Genomic DNA, 13,373 nt, shown 5'->3' on the forward strand with positions numbered 1-13,373 from the left:
GGTTGACTTGATAATAAATTGATAATGAAAGGCCAAGCCGCTCATTGGATACTTCTCTTCAGCTAGTAAGTTTCCAAATTGTCCAACAGAGGCCATTGACTCAAATATGGAATTTTAAACTCATGCACAATCTACCACAGACAAATGATATGCTAATCTTACGAGTTGCCTTTATCCTCAAACACTGAATGAAAAGTTGCCGATTGTAAGTCTGTGGAGGTTTTGAATCATCTATTTGGTCATAAACGGTCAAAAACAGGCAACAAAATGTCCAATCTGCCACGCCACTCACCAACTTCAACTTGGACATCTCCCAGACGCTTTCTATGTCTAGCTTTTGTTGAGAGAAATAGCCCTCGGAGTCATAGTCAACAAACTAATACTCATTACGTTTGGATATCCTTGGTGGATTTGCAGGATAGTTGGAGGAGAAGAGAGAATCTGTTTCACATGTAAAATAAACTCTGTAGCTATATATGAATATGAGGCTGCCTGACGATGAAAACAATGAACCCAGAATAGATGGAAAATAAATGTCTGTTGATTGATGTGATATGTTTTGTTTGTCCATTTCTGATTACTCAATAGGTCAGAGGTGGAGAGCCAAGTATCGGCACAACCGTGATTGGTTAGTCAAAGGTCATATGTTTGGTTTGTCCATCCTAGCTGAGAATTATTCAAGGCAGAACAGCCAGCAAATCATCTCCACCCACCAGCTTTTGGCAGACCTGTTAAGTCTCAAGCACATCCTGCATGGACTAAGACTAAAGATGGATATACTTCAGTAAGGCACATTTGGTTACTGATGCTTACACATACAAACTTGCTTAAATTGAACAGAACTGCTAAATTAACAAACTAGATTTTTTTTCTAGATAATTGTGAAAATGTGTGTGTGTTTGTGTGCGTGTGTGTGTGTGTGTGTGTGTGTGTGTGTGTAAACTGATCAGCCACTACATTAAAACCACAGGTTTTAGACAGGTGAAGTAAATAACATTGCTCATCTTGTTACAATGGATGGCACGGGGGGAATATCAAGGGGTGGAATATATCAGGCAGCAAGTGAACAGTCAGTTCTTGAAGTTGATGTGTTGTAATCAGGAAAAATGGGCAAGTGTAGGGATTGGAGCGACTTTGGCAAGGGCCAAATTGTGATGGCTAGGGGACTGGATCAGAGCATCTCCAAAATGGCAGGTCTTCCCCGTATGCAATGGTTAATACCTACCAAAAGTGGTCCAAGGAAATAAAACCGGTGACAGGGTCTTGCACGCCCATGGGCTCATTGATGTGTGTGGGGAGCGAAGTTTAGCCCCTCTGGTCCAATCCCAAAGAAGAGCTGCTATAGCACAAATTGCTGTTACTATAGCACAAATTGAAAAGTTAATGCTGGCTATGATAGAAAGGTGTCAGAAAACACAGTGCATCACAGTTTGCTGCGTATGGGGCTGCGTAGCCGCAGACCGGACAGAGTGCCCATGCTGCCCTGTCCACCGCCAAAACCGCCTACAATGGGCATCATGAGCGTCAGAATTTGACCATGGAGCAATGGAGAAGGTGGCATGGTCTGATGAATCACCTTTTCTTCTACATCATGTTGATGGCCGGGTTAGGGTTCGATCCGATTGAGCATCTGTGGGATGTGCTGGAACAACAAACCCGATCCATGCGTAGATAAGAATTCTCTGTAAGTCAACAGTAGCCCCTCCCATTGAACAATTGACTAACCCGCAGAATGTAATTCTGTACCCATCTCTCAAAGAAAAGTGATTTCTTCTTAAACAAAATGTCTATTATTCCAAATAAGATACTTGTGTGGTGAGAAGTTGTGCTTATATATCAAGGACCAGGCTAGAAGGACCTGCTTATGGAATGCAGATCATTTTTCAAACCTAAAACCAAAATATAGGTTATAAAACAATTAAAATTTAAAAAACTAATCCAACCAACTTATTTCACCATTTGTATTACTCAGTGAATGAGAATGTCATAAGAGAGGGGAGGGACTTCGGAACTGTTAAATAAACGATAAATCCATGACCTCCATCAAAGTAAACTGCTTTGCCCTCCTTTCGAGCCTTCTCTCAACGGCTACAGCTTGTTCCTAACGTTCCCTGGCCTCTTTTGAAGGATCTTCTGCAAATCTTTGGGTGTTGTCCTGCAGTAAGGGGGATGTTTTTGCAGCTTTCCATACAGCATCTCCGCAGACTCGAGCGGTGAACTGGAGAATAACCCCTCTGGGCTTGGTGTCGTTTTGCCACTTGGCACCGAGACGGTGCACTGTGTCGATGGTGTCAGCAAGCCCGTTCTGCTCTGGCAGGACAGCTTGACAGTTCCCGGTAGCCTTTCACCATACATCTTCCTTCTCCGATTCTTCAATGCCATAAAGCATTAGGTTCCACCTTTTGGAGTATCTTTCCAAGTCAGAGAACGTTTGCTGACATGTGTCCACTCGTCTCTCCTCCCTGACGACTCTTTTCTCAGGCATACACACTTTCCATTTCATATCCTTAATATCTACACACGCAAAATCAACTGTCTTTTTTAATCCCTCAATTTTTCAGTGCATTTGAACTGACCATGCTCTTAATGTCGTCAGATCTTGTATTTATTAATGCAGAAAGAGGCAAATGTCACAAATGAGTGATGTACACACACTGCTGTGTGTGTACATCACCTTCTTCGGAGCTGTGGGTTTACTTGGAGTGATAAGCAGTGATGGAAACTCATCCATTTTGTCTTCTACTGAAGGAAGAGTCACTGAGGCGGTGGTATAATCGTGACAGCAGTCTATTAGTACATTACCAGCCTTAGCAACATTAGCTTAGTCTACCTTAGTTCTGGAACCTTCAGAAAGTTTTAAATGTTTTCAAAACTTAAAATTGCAGAGCTTGGTAGAAAGTGTGTGCTCACTCGGCCATCTTGGCACGCGCCCCCCCCACACACACACACACACACACAGTCATTTCACTGACTGTTCACTTGCTACCTGATATACCCCACTCCTTGACAAGTGCCACTGGAACGAAATGGTCAATGTTATTCACTTCATATGTCAGTGGTTTTAATGTTGTGGCTGATTGTTTGTGTGTGTGTGTGTGTGTATATATATATATATATATATATATATATATATATATATATATATATATATATATATATATATATATATATATATATATAGTAGGGCTGGATGCATTAACGCATTAATTTTCGATAAATTTTAAATGTCGCAGCACTGTTTTTTTTGCGCTGTTTTGTTTACCTCCTGGTTAATGATGATAATGGACCGGAACCGATGAGGATTAAGGAAAGCTTCAAAGCCAAATTAAATGACCACATAAGTCATTCTTGAGTCATCTTTGATCTATCATATTGGAAGCAGTACGACATGGTCAATTTAGAAATGTTATTCGATTTTCGGAATTTAAACTTAACACGATTTTAGAGATCCAAATAAATTGTCTATCCATGATCCACTAACAAAGGTAAACATCAACAAACAATGCTGTTCACTTTCTTGTTTCACTAATTTCTGTTCCGTATGTGGATCGATTTGGATGAAACTTCAACCAAATTTCGTAATTACTCTACTTTACAACTTACAACCAACATTAACACTGTAAACTCAGCTATTTAGAACTGTTATTTGGAACTGACCTATCTCATACAACACTTATTTGATTTGAAGTATACTATTTAGTGAATAAACGATTCACATATTTTTTTGATTAAGTTGGTGGTGGTATTTTTAAATATTGGTAATTATAAGTCTTGGACTTGATTAAAAAAGAGAGATTGTATGATTAATTAGTAATAAAGAAAATAGTAGTTTCAGCCCAAATATATATACAATATAAAATTTACCTTGAGCTATAAAGTAATTTTTCCTTCAATGAGGCAATAAAGTTTTGTTTCTGTTCTGTTTTTTTTCTTTTGTGTTTGTTTTTCTCGATCAGGGACCATCAAAGCCCCAGCCTTCAACTTTGGGCGCGTTCATGGGTCAATTCGGATGAACATCAACCCATGGGAGGCCTGCCGGACTGCCTCACCCTATTGAATCACGCCCCTTACCCTAGCCACCCATCCCCACGACACAGCTCCAGACCCTGTCTTTACACCATCTCCCTTTATAACCCGAGCTTCCCCGACACCTACATCACCACCGAACACAGCTACCAGAAACCAGTTGACCCTCCCCAAAGCAGTGATCCTGCTCATAACTCTGAGCGGCCCTGTCTAGACCTCGCTTCCACCACCAATTTGCAAACTCTTTCAGCCTCGGACACTGCACGTTGCGGTGCACAACAAAGCAAGGTAACTTGTTATATTCTGTGGCAATGTCGAAAAAAACAGAGATGCCTCGATCCATGTTGAAATGCTTTTGAAAAAGCATGAAAAAAAGTACAAAACTGGAAAAAAAAATCCAGTTTTGTACTGTATATCATTTTTTTGGACCGTTACCCTGTACTATACCAAGCAGAGTCCAATGGAAAGAATAACCGTTACAGAGGTTGGGGTGAATACTGAATTGTCCAAAATCATCCTAATAACTGCATGCTTGTCTGTCTGTGTGGTATGTGGCCTGTGTGCGGGTCTTCCAATGGAATTGTGTCTCTCAGGAACAGCCTGCTGTGCTCTTCTCTTGTCCTCAAGATTTGGGCAGCTTGGCTCTGGCAGGACTCCAGACTAAAACCAGGTACGGCCCTCTAAGTGTCTCCTGCTGTGTCTTTCACCCAGGCATACTGCAAGAAAAAGGAGGATTGGTTTCAAATTTTCTGATCACTGGGTTTACATGGTCTGGTCCGCCGTTACTATCGTCTCTTTATTCCACCTATAAAATAAACAATATACAATATTGATTTTTAAATCCACAGGCCAAACCTTCAACTCGCGTATGAAAAAACACATAATGTAGTGTAATTTTATGTACTTTGTAATTGAGGTCATTGTTTATTTGCAGTGTTTTTTGTTTTTTTTAAAGGCAGTGGAACTCTGCAAAAGATAATCACAGAGCCATTGCTTGTGTTGGGTACAGAGATAATTCAAGGTTATGCAGCTATTTTAATGCTTAATTAATACACATAATTAAGCATTTGTTTATTTGACTTAAGATATTCCTGCTTGAAGTTATTTGAATTGCCGAAATGTTTAAGCTTACAGTGCACAGAACTAAAATATAACCAGTGTTATTTGAAACTTGAAACTGTTATTTGAAACCCTTGGGTTGGGTCAAGGCAATAGGATAGTTCATTATCTTGCAATGTAGTTATTTGGTTAGGTGGGATGGATGGAACCAACTAAGTGTTGCCATATGGAAAATATAGATGTATTTTAGCAAGAACTATTGTATATACTGAGTACTGCATGCAGGATACTACATTGAATGGCAAAACTATTTCATTAAGCCCTGTTACAAGGCTATACACTACTCCCAATACACATGCATTTGCAATAGGAACCGTCCCATGGCATTGTGCAATCAATCACAATCCACACCAGCGTCACAATCCACACCAACTGTGATTGGGTGTAGTAATTCCATTGATTGGTGGGTTTACTCTAGATCCAGGATCAGGTACTCTGCTGCATTCTAACGTAAGGTATAGGGTAATTCACTGATCTTGTACCTGGCACTGGGAAGCAAATTCACCATTGCTCTCAAACAAATCACAAACAAGGTTTCATTGTGGCGAAACTATCTTAGACTTAAATATTGGTTGTATGGTGTTGGTTGGTTACAACCATCATACAAATACAATAATTATCGTACATCTGGCAACCCTGACCCACATCACACTTTAGTATGGCATGAATCGAATAACAAAGGAAGAGTAAAACACAACTGATATTTACGAACATGTTTCAACAGCCAAAATGTGCCTGCGAGTGTACATGGCAAATGTTGTGCTTTTCAAATCAAACTGGCCTTCACATAGAACCAGGGCCCATGTGCAGTGGCGGATGAATCTGCTGACCCACATTGAGGATGTCCAGAACCAGTTGACCTCCAGGATGGACCTTATCGAAAAGGAAGTGGATGGTAAGATGATGGGAGTTCTCTTGTGAATCCAGTTATTTTCTTTTCAAATACTTTTTTTATTTTTTATTTTTTACTTCTGTGAAATATGTACTTTTGCTAACACTCTATGAACCCATATCAATCCGACATTATAATAAACTATTTAACCATCAACGCATACAAAACACACACACAAAACTACTTGAAGCATAAATGTGAGTAATACCATATTCGAACATGAAGACATTGGAATTGAAGAGGGTGATTTTACAGGTACTCTTGAAATACCAATATTCAATATTTTGTCACTTTTAACAGTTATATGAAAATGTAATTCCCAACACATCATTACATATCATTAAAAAATAGTTGGGACTGACAGTTGTGAGAATGACAAAACTTCAGTTTTTGGCTAATAACAAGGGACTTGGCATATTGAGCCAGGTTTGTTAAGCAAGCGTGTGTTGTGCGCGCATTACTTAAATAAACCTGATACTTAAAATGTCTAGAATTATTTAATTATATTTAAATATTGTTAACCAATGCCATTCTGGAGTTGGTTAATGGGTTTTGAACGACAAAACGAAAACAAAATGATTTGCCAAGATATACACAGACCAATGTGTCACTGTTTGTTTCGGTGTTCTCTTTACAGTTTTAGAATCTTGGCTGGAATTCGCAGAGGACTTCAAACCCCCAAATCCGTCTGCCCACCTACCACACCTGAAACTGTCAATCAAACAGTTATTGTCTGACCTCAACAAGTTGCAATATATCAGCACCCTCTCTTTTGTCTGACACACCAGTCATTTTGGCTCTTATTATCTCTTAATGGCCTCAGAGAGTAAATCCCTCCAACTTTGCTGGAAGATATACTTTTGAGATATACTCTTATCTTCTGACAGATTACGTCTTGGCTTTTAACTAATACCATATGCATTTGTTTGGAAAGTGAAAATGGCCTAGGCCAACATTTGTCCATCAGCCCAACCCGAAAAAAATTGTATGAACTCTGGCGTTATATTATTGCATTTTGAGTTTAAGCTTAGAATAAACACTTGTTTTTAAGACATACTACTAAATCGTTGCATCATAAACATGTCGCATCGTATTCTGATTTGATTGAGAACAAATTTGGGAAAACTTACAAGCACTTATACCCCTTTGTTGTGCTAAGTTAGGTTCAAGTGTGTGTGAAGCAAATATTTTATCTTGGAAAATGCAGTTCATCTTCCCTGTTTTCATGCCAAGTGTTTTCCACTGTTTATGCTCCTGCTGTGCACTGTGTCAAATGCAACAAATACATGAGCACACTGTTGATGGTTGCTCTGTTCATAAAATGTATCTACACTCTTCTGAAAAAAAAAATGCAATCCAAACATCCTGGAGAATGATCAAAGAACGTCTAGTTGGAGCGCAATCAATTAAGTTATTTTAGTGAGTTACGCAATTTCAAGCTTGTCACCAGAGAGATTAAGGATTCGTTCACAGCTTTATTTCAGTTTCAAAGTATTTTTTATGCAATTCCCTTCATACAATTTAGAACAAGATGTTATTAAATAAGTTATTGTACACTGTCATTCTTATGCAATTTCTTACAGTTCTATTAAACCAATAAAATGATTCTTGGGTAAATTCTTGTTTGTAAGATGTCTTTGTTCACCATTGTGCATATGAGGACTCCCCCGCACACACAAAAATTTAGTTTAATTTATTCAGGAAAATTATCAATGAAATAAAGGGATGTTCAACACACATGGTTGTATACTCTTTGGGATGTGGCAATACATTTTTTTTTTTTTAACCTGTGCTGTTAGCATGCTGTGCATACAACACAGAGTATTTGTGCCATTGCATCTAGGACAGAGTTAGTCCACAAGTGGAGTTCAAGTTCTCAACCTGCAATGCCACTTTTTATTAGTTCTTAAATCATCAACAACTGCTGCAATAACTCTGTCCTGTGGATGACCTGTAGAATGACAAGAGCACAGTTTTTGGTTATGGAGAGCCACCACCAACCCCCCTTTTTGGGTCTATAAACAACTGATCACTACTCCAAGAGGGGGAGATTCACCACCGGTGAGACAATTACACATAGAACTAAACATGTTGACGGAAAACATAAACATCGGACAACAACATATATTGAAAAACTGTTAATCAGGTTCAGGAAAACTGGAACAGCAATTGGACACGTGGCCTCTTCCTGTCATAGTTATGGCAGCAAATGAGGGAGGAAAGGAGAGGAATGCGTGTGTGTGGTGTCCACCGGACTTATCCCAATTGGTTCTGGTGTATAAGGTCAGTCTTATGTCCTAGCACATCCATGCAGCGGGAAGGAACTCGATATGGTAGGTAGCCGATATGGTAGCAGCAGCAATGACAGAGTAGGTCGCTGTTTCAGTGCCGTATTCGGAACCGTCTACAAATGACATGACCCGACTTTACCCAAAATGCAAAAGTACTGTACATATAATACTAATGCATTTTAAACAACAATCACATATCCAAGGTTTGAATATGAATGGGTTCATGTCACATATACTTTGTTTTAAAATGTACAAGTACAGCTACAGACAGCTTTTCACTTTGAAAGTAAAAGTTCCATAATATATTTTAATGATTTATATTTACTGATTTATATCTTCTATATTTTTTTGTCCTGTGACTCAAACAATCAAACTAGGTTGATGAGTCTCTCAGGGACCTACAGACCTTGTTTGATCGTCAAAGTGAATGTTTATGATTGAAATGTAGTGCAACATGTTGATGTTGCACAGACTTTCATTTTCAAAATAATAAATAAATGAAATTAATAATGATCCGAAACTTTCATAAAATAAAATTATGTGAAAGTTCAATAGCTTTTTTGTCGTGTGACTTAAAATATGCTTCTATAAATGAATCTACATGCTCTGCCATTCATTTTGAAAATAAAAGTACCATTAAAATATTTTCAATTTCACAGTGCAATAGGTCTTTATGTTATGTAACCAAGATCACTCAAACTACTATGTTGCACAGCCTTTTGTTTTCAAATATAAGCTCCAAGATTTTTTGGTTATCTAAAATTCAAATGGTTATCTAAAACCCAATCAAAGTTCTTGGCTTTATGTGACTGAGAATTAATCTACATGCTGCATACCTTTCATCTTCAAACTTCAAGACCCAAGATTTTGATGTTAACATTTTAAAATGTCAAAGTTCAATAGCTCTTTTTGTCATGTGACATCACTCACTCAAGCGAGGTGTTTAAGCTTCTAGGACCTAATCTACATGTTGTGCAGGCTTTCGATTTAAAATTAAATCTTCTGTCATTTACAATTTCAAAATGCAATAGCTTTCTTGTCAAGCTATTGAGAACACGCAAACTTGGTCTGTAGCCCACAGCTGAATATTCATAACAAATCCGGACATTGTCCATGTGTAAGCTTCAAGGCTTTTATATGCTGTCAAATAATCAGCGGAGGAGGATGAGGGAAGGTTGATCAGATAGTTCTATGTGTCTGGGAACTGGAGGTCTGGAACTGTCTACCTTTCTGCCGTTTCAAGGGCTGTAAAAAGCACCCGGGAGCATGAGAGTGTGATATCTTGTCTATTAAGCTTTTTAATATATTAAACATCATTTTCATTGAAATGTCCTGTGAACTCGAAAGAATTGAAATCCCATGGAAGTGCTGGAGGAAGTTGAGAAAATTAAATGATTGAATTATGTGAAATATAAACAACAAATGCTTAACTCATGAACTAACCCAACTAGGTTAATAAATAGACTCCAAATGTGAATATAATGAAAGGGCTGAAAAACAAAAGCAGAGACTCTTACCCATTAAAAGTAAATTCCACACTATTTCGTCTGAATGATAAGTCACGAGAGTACTGCTTCTGGTTGAGCTTGTCAATGGCAGTGAAGACCGAGTCAGTGGGAATTGACAAATGGTGTGAAATGGTAAGAAAAAAAAGGCAAATTACAATGACTTAATAAAGAACATTTTTTATACTGTTATACGTGAAGTACGAATCACTGAGATATTTAAAATTGCTATATTTGCCAATAACTAAGTGATGACACAATTACGATTGGTTTTATTTTTTTACGCAAACTACTCTTAGAAAGGAGGGAATGTCTTCACTATTGGGAGCGCTGTAATCATACAGTAAGTAGGCGAGATGCCATGAGAGCCTAATGTGTAGTATTCGCATGCCTGAGACTTCCTTGACGTTGCACCTTACCTGTCGTGGATTATATTAAAAGTTGCAATCTCTTTGACGTGAATTTTGCTTATTTTAGCAGCCCTGATCCCTCCTCACAACTCTAGTCTATACAGTGGCCACTGTGTAAAGTACATTTAGTCATTTAGCAGACGCTTTCATCCAAAGCGACTTACAAGGGGGAATAACATTCAAGCTACATTGCGACAGAGACATTAGTGTAACAATAAATACTGCTAGGTAGTGCTTAGTAATTGTAAGTTAGGAGAGGAGGTACTCACTGAAGAGCTGGGTCTTCAGGTGCTTCTTAAAGACAGAGAGGGAGGTCCCTGCTCCGGTCATTTTTGGCAGCTCGTTCCACCAACGTGGAACTACAAATGAGAATAACCTGGATTGCCGTGGTTGTATGGCCGGCAGAGCCAGGCGACGCTCATTTGATGAGCGCAGCATCCAGGGGGTAACATGTGCTTTTACAAGAGCATTTTTAAGTAGGCGGGAGCATTCCCAGCAATCACTCTGTAGGCCAGCATCAGAGACTTGAACTTGATGCGGGCGGCTACAGGTAACCAGTGGAGCTCGATGAGCAGCGGAGTGACATGTGCCCTCTTTGGCTGGTTGAACACCAGTCGCACCGCTGCATTCTGTATCATCTGCAGTGGCTTCACCGCACAGGCCGGCAAGCCTGTTAAGAGGGCGTTGCAGTAGTCGAGACGGGACATCACCAAGGTTTGTACCAGCAGTTGAGTGGCATATTGGGTCAGGTACGGCCTGACTTTTCGGATGTTGAATAGTGCGAAGCGGCAGGACTGGGAGACGGCGGCAACATGATCGGAGAATGTCAGTTGGTCATCAATAATGACACCAAGATTCCTTGCAGCCTTGGTAGGAACAAGAGATAGGCTAATTAGAACAGTGTTTCCACCCCAATCTTTCTGCAACAGCACCCTTTACTATTAAATAATCCACAGCATCATCCTCAACCTGAATCCGTCACAAACGTGTATAATTGCACTTATGAGCAACTAGTTTTCTGTGGAAGTGTTGGAAAAACACTGCACTAGTGAGCAAAAAAAAAATCGAATTGTAACTTAAATGGAAATGGCTCTGGTTTGCAAGATCAAAGTTGCAAGGCTGTACTAATTAATCAGTCCAAGTCATTATACCAGCTCTATGTTCATCAGAAAAAGCTCACTGAAACAAGGAGTTGTCCAAGGCCTGTTTTTGGGATTCAGTAATTGAGTAAAGAATCTTTCATGATTGATTCATTTGGTGTAATGCAGGTAAGGGAGGACTTTGATCAGAATCAGAAGTCTGTTTTTCCCAGGAACCATTTATTTTGTCAAAATTAACTTTGTGGAATGAAGTGTTAATCAGTACTCAACGTAAATTCAATATGAATTGTGCCAAATGCCTACACCATTCTGTGCCTTGGACTATATTTATTTTCTAAACCTGTGCTGTCAGCATGCTTGGCATATAACAGAATTTGTATGCCATTGCAGCTAGGATGGAGTTAGTCTGCAAGTTCAACCTCCAATGCCACTCTTTAATCATCCAGAACTGCTTGCAACATTGTCTTGTGGAATGACAAGAGCACAGCTTTTGTTATACAAAACCACCAATTCACCGAAGACTCGCTTGCCCGTTCTGCCGGATTGACCCAACCCTGTTCGCTGCAAACAAAACGTTTCCTAATCTTGTACCAGGATAAGTAGAGCATAATAAGCACAGTTACACATATGACAGAATTCAGTGTTGCACATGGTTTATTTGGATTAAAAAAAAAGGCATACAAAGAAACACTTATTTCAAAGTGTGAGAAGTTCTGAGCTTTAAGATTCTGATGTTCCAGCCAATTCATTATATTCAGGTTGCTCCAACAGGTCTCAATTCCATGCCTGGAGCTCCTGGTTCCAAAGGGAAGGAGTCTTCTTTCTCATTGCTCCTCAAGAGGCTCCCAACCAGCCTCCACCACTAATTCTGCCCTTAACCTGTCATCAAAAATATTCCCTCTGACCCTTTGTTTCAGCTTAACTGCTTTCCCTTCCATCAAGTAATTTGATGTTCTCTCCAACATTCCTGATCACCATCAACCCAACACCCATTTCCTATTCCAGCACCTTTAACAAATGTTTCACACCTCTTTGGCCACTTTCTCCAGCTCAATTGGTCTCCACTAAATATACATCCCACTTGGTTGCTCTACCACAAATCTGCCACATTTTGCAGATCCTGTTTAAACTGCGACTCACTTTCAGTAGACTGGGGACCTTTTGATACTTTGTCAGCAATAATGACAATTACAGAGTGAGTAGGATTCTCTTCAATTATCTCCTCTGACAGATCAGAGACTAGTCTGGCATTGAAAATATGTTCTTTTTGTACAATAACAGATTCTTTTTTTAAAGGCTCATCATGTTCCAACCATGGACTATTCTCTAACCACACATAATCAGGCTTCGCAGGTTGAACTTTGACTGCATGCTGATCAAAATGGAACAAACTAGTTAAATCCTTCGCAAAGTCGGGTCCACTGGACATTGGATCAACAGGCTCATGAGAATTCAAAGCGCCTCTGGTTTGTAGACGCTGAGAAAGACCATGATCTGGACCTTCATTAGTAAAGATTCTGCTCGATACCCCTGGTGTGCCGTTTCTATCATCAGCTCCTGTAATAGACAAGTGTGACATAGAACCTACAATGGCCTTCAATGATTCTCTGACATTAAGGGCAGTATTGTCAGTTTTATATTTAGCCCCAACTTCAGGATAAGTATGAGGTAGCAGCTGAACACCATTCACATCTTGTCCTATATTCAACTCTGAGTCCTTAACATAATCAAGTGTGCTAGCGTAGGGCCTATCTGAAGTAACAGCTGTGGTGATAAAGTTATTTCCCCTGGTAAATTTAGCCGAGCCTTCTCTACTATATGCAGGAGTGACGGTGGTACCATTACCAGCAGCAAAGCCAGCTGCGTTGGATTTAATTGTGTTCGAATCTGGTTTGCCAGTAGTAGATTTATTACTACTCAAATAAAATCTAATGATGGTAGGCAGAGTTGTTAAAACAGTGCTAGAAAAAGCATATTTACTCCCATTGCCATTCCCCAAACTCTCCGTAGTCACAGTTGTGCCAGAACTA

The 13,373-nt window shown here is 39.4% G+C and overlaps 1 protein-coding gene across 3 annotated transcripts in view; it reads left to right on the forward strand.

Moving 5' to 3' along the window:
* The window catches only part of phf20l1 (PHD finger protein 20 like 1), a 108,655-nt gene extending 101,011 nt beyond the window's left edge, over positions 1-7,644 (forward strand). The window contains exons 16-20 of one of the 3 annotated variants that reach the window (XM_080005035.1): positions 589-784; positions 3,957-4,314; positions 4,620-4,696; positions 5,937-6,040; positions 6,675-7,644. In XM_080005035.1, the coding sequence (XP_079861161.1) occupies positions 589-784; positions 3,957-4,314; positions 4,620-4,696; positions 5,937-6,040; positions 6,675-6,817 (878 nt within the window). In that variant the 3' untranslated portion in view covers positions 6,818-7,644. The remainder of the gene's footprint in view (positions 1-588; positions 785-3,956; positions 4,315-4,619; positions 4,697-5,936; positions 6,041-6,674) is intronic. The other 2 variants (XM_080005037.1, XM_080005036.1) reach the window with 2 other exon arrangements.
* The last annotated feature ends 5,729 nt before the right edge of the window (positions 7,645-13,373 follow it).

The sequence above is a fragment of the Zeus faber genome (assembly GCF_960531495.2).
Source record: "Zeus faber genome assembly, chromosome: 8".
Taxonomy (NCBI): domain Eukaryota; kingdom Metazoa; phylum Chordata; class Actinopteri; order Zeiformes; family Zeidae; genus Zeus; species Zeus faber.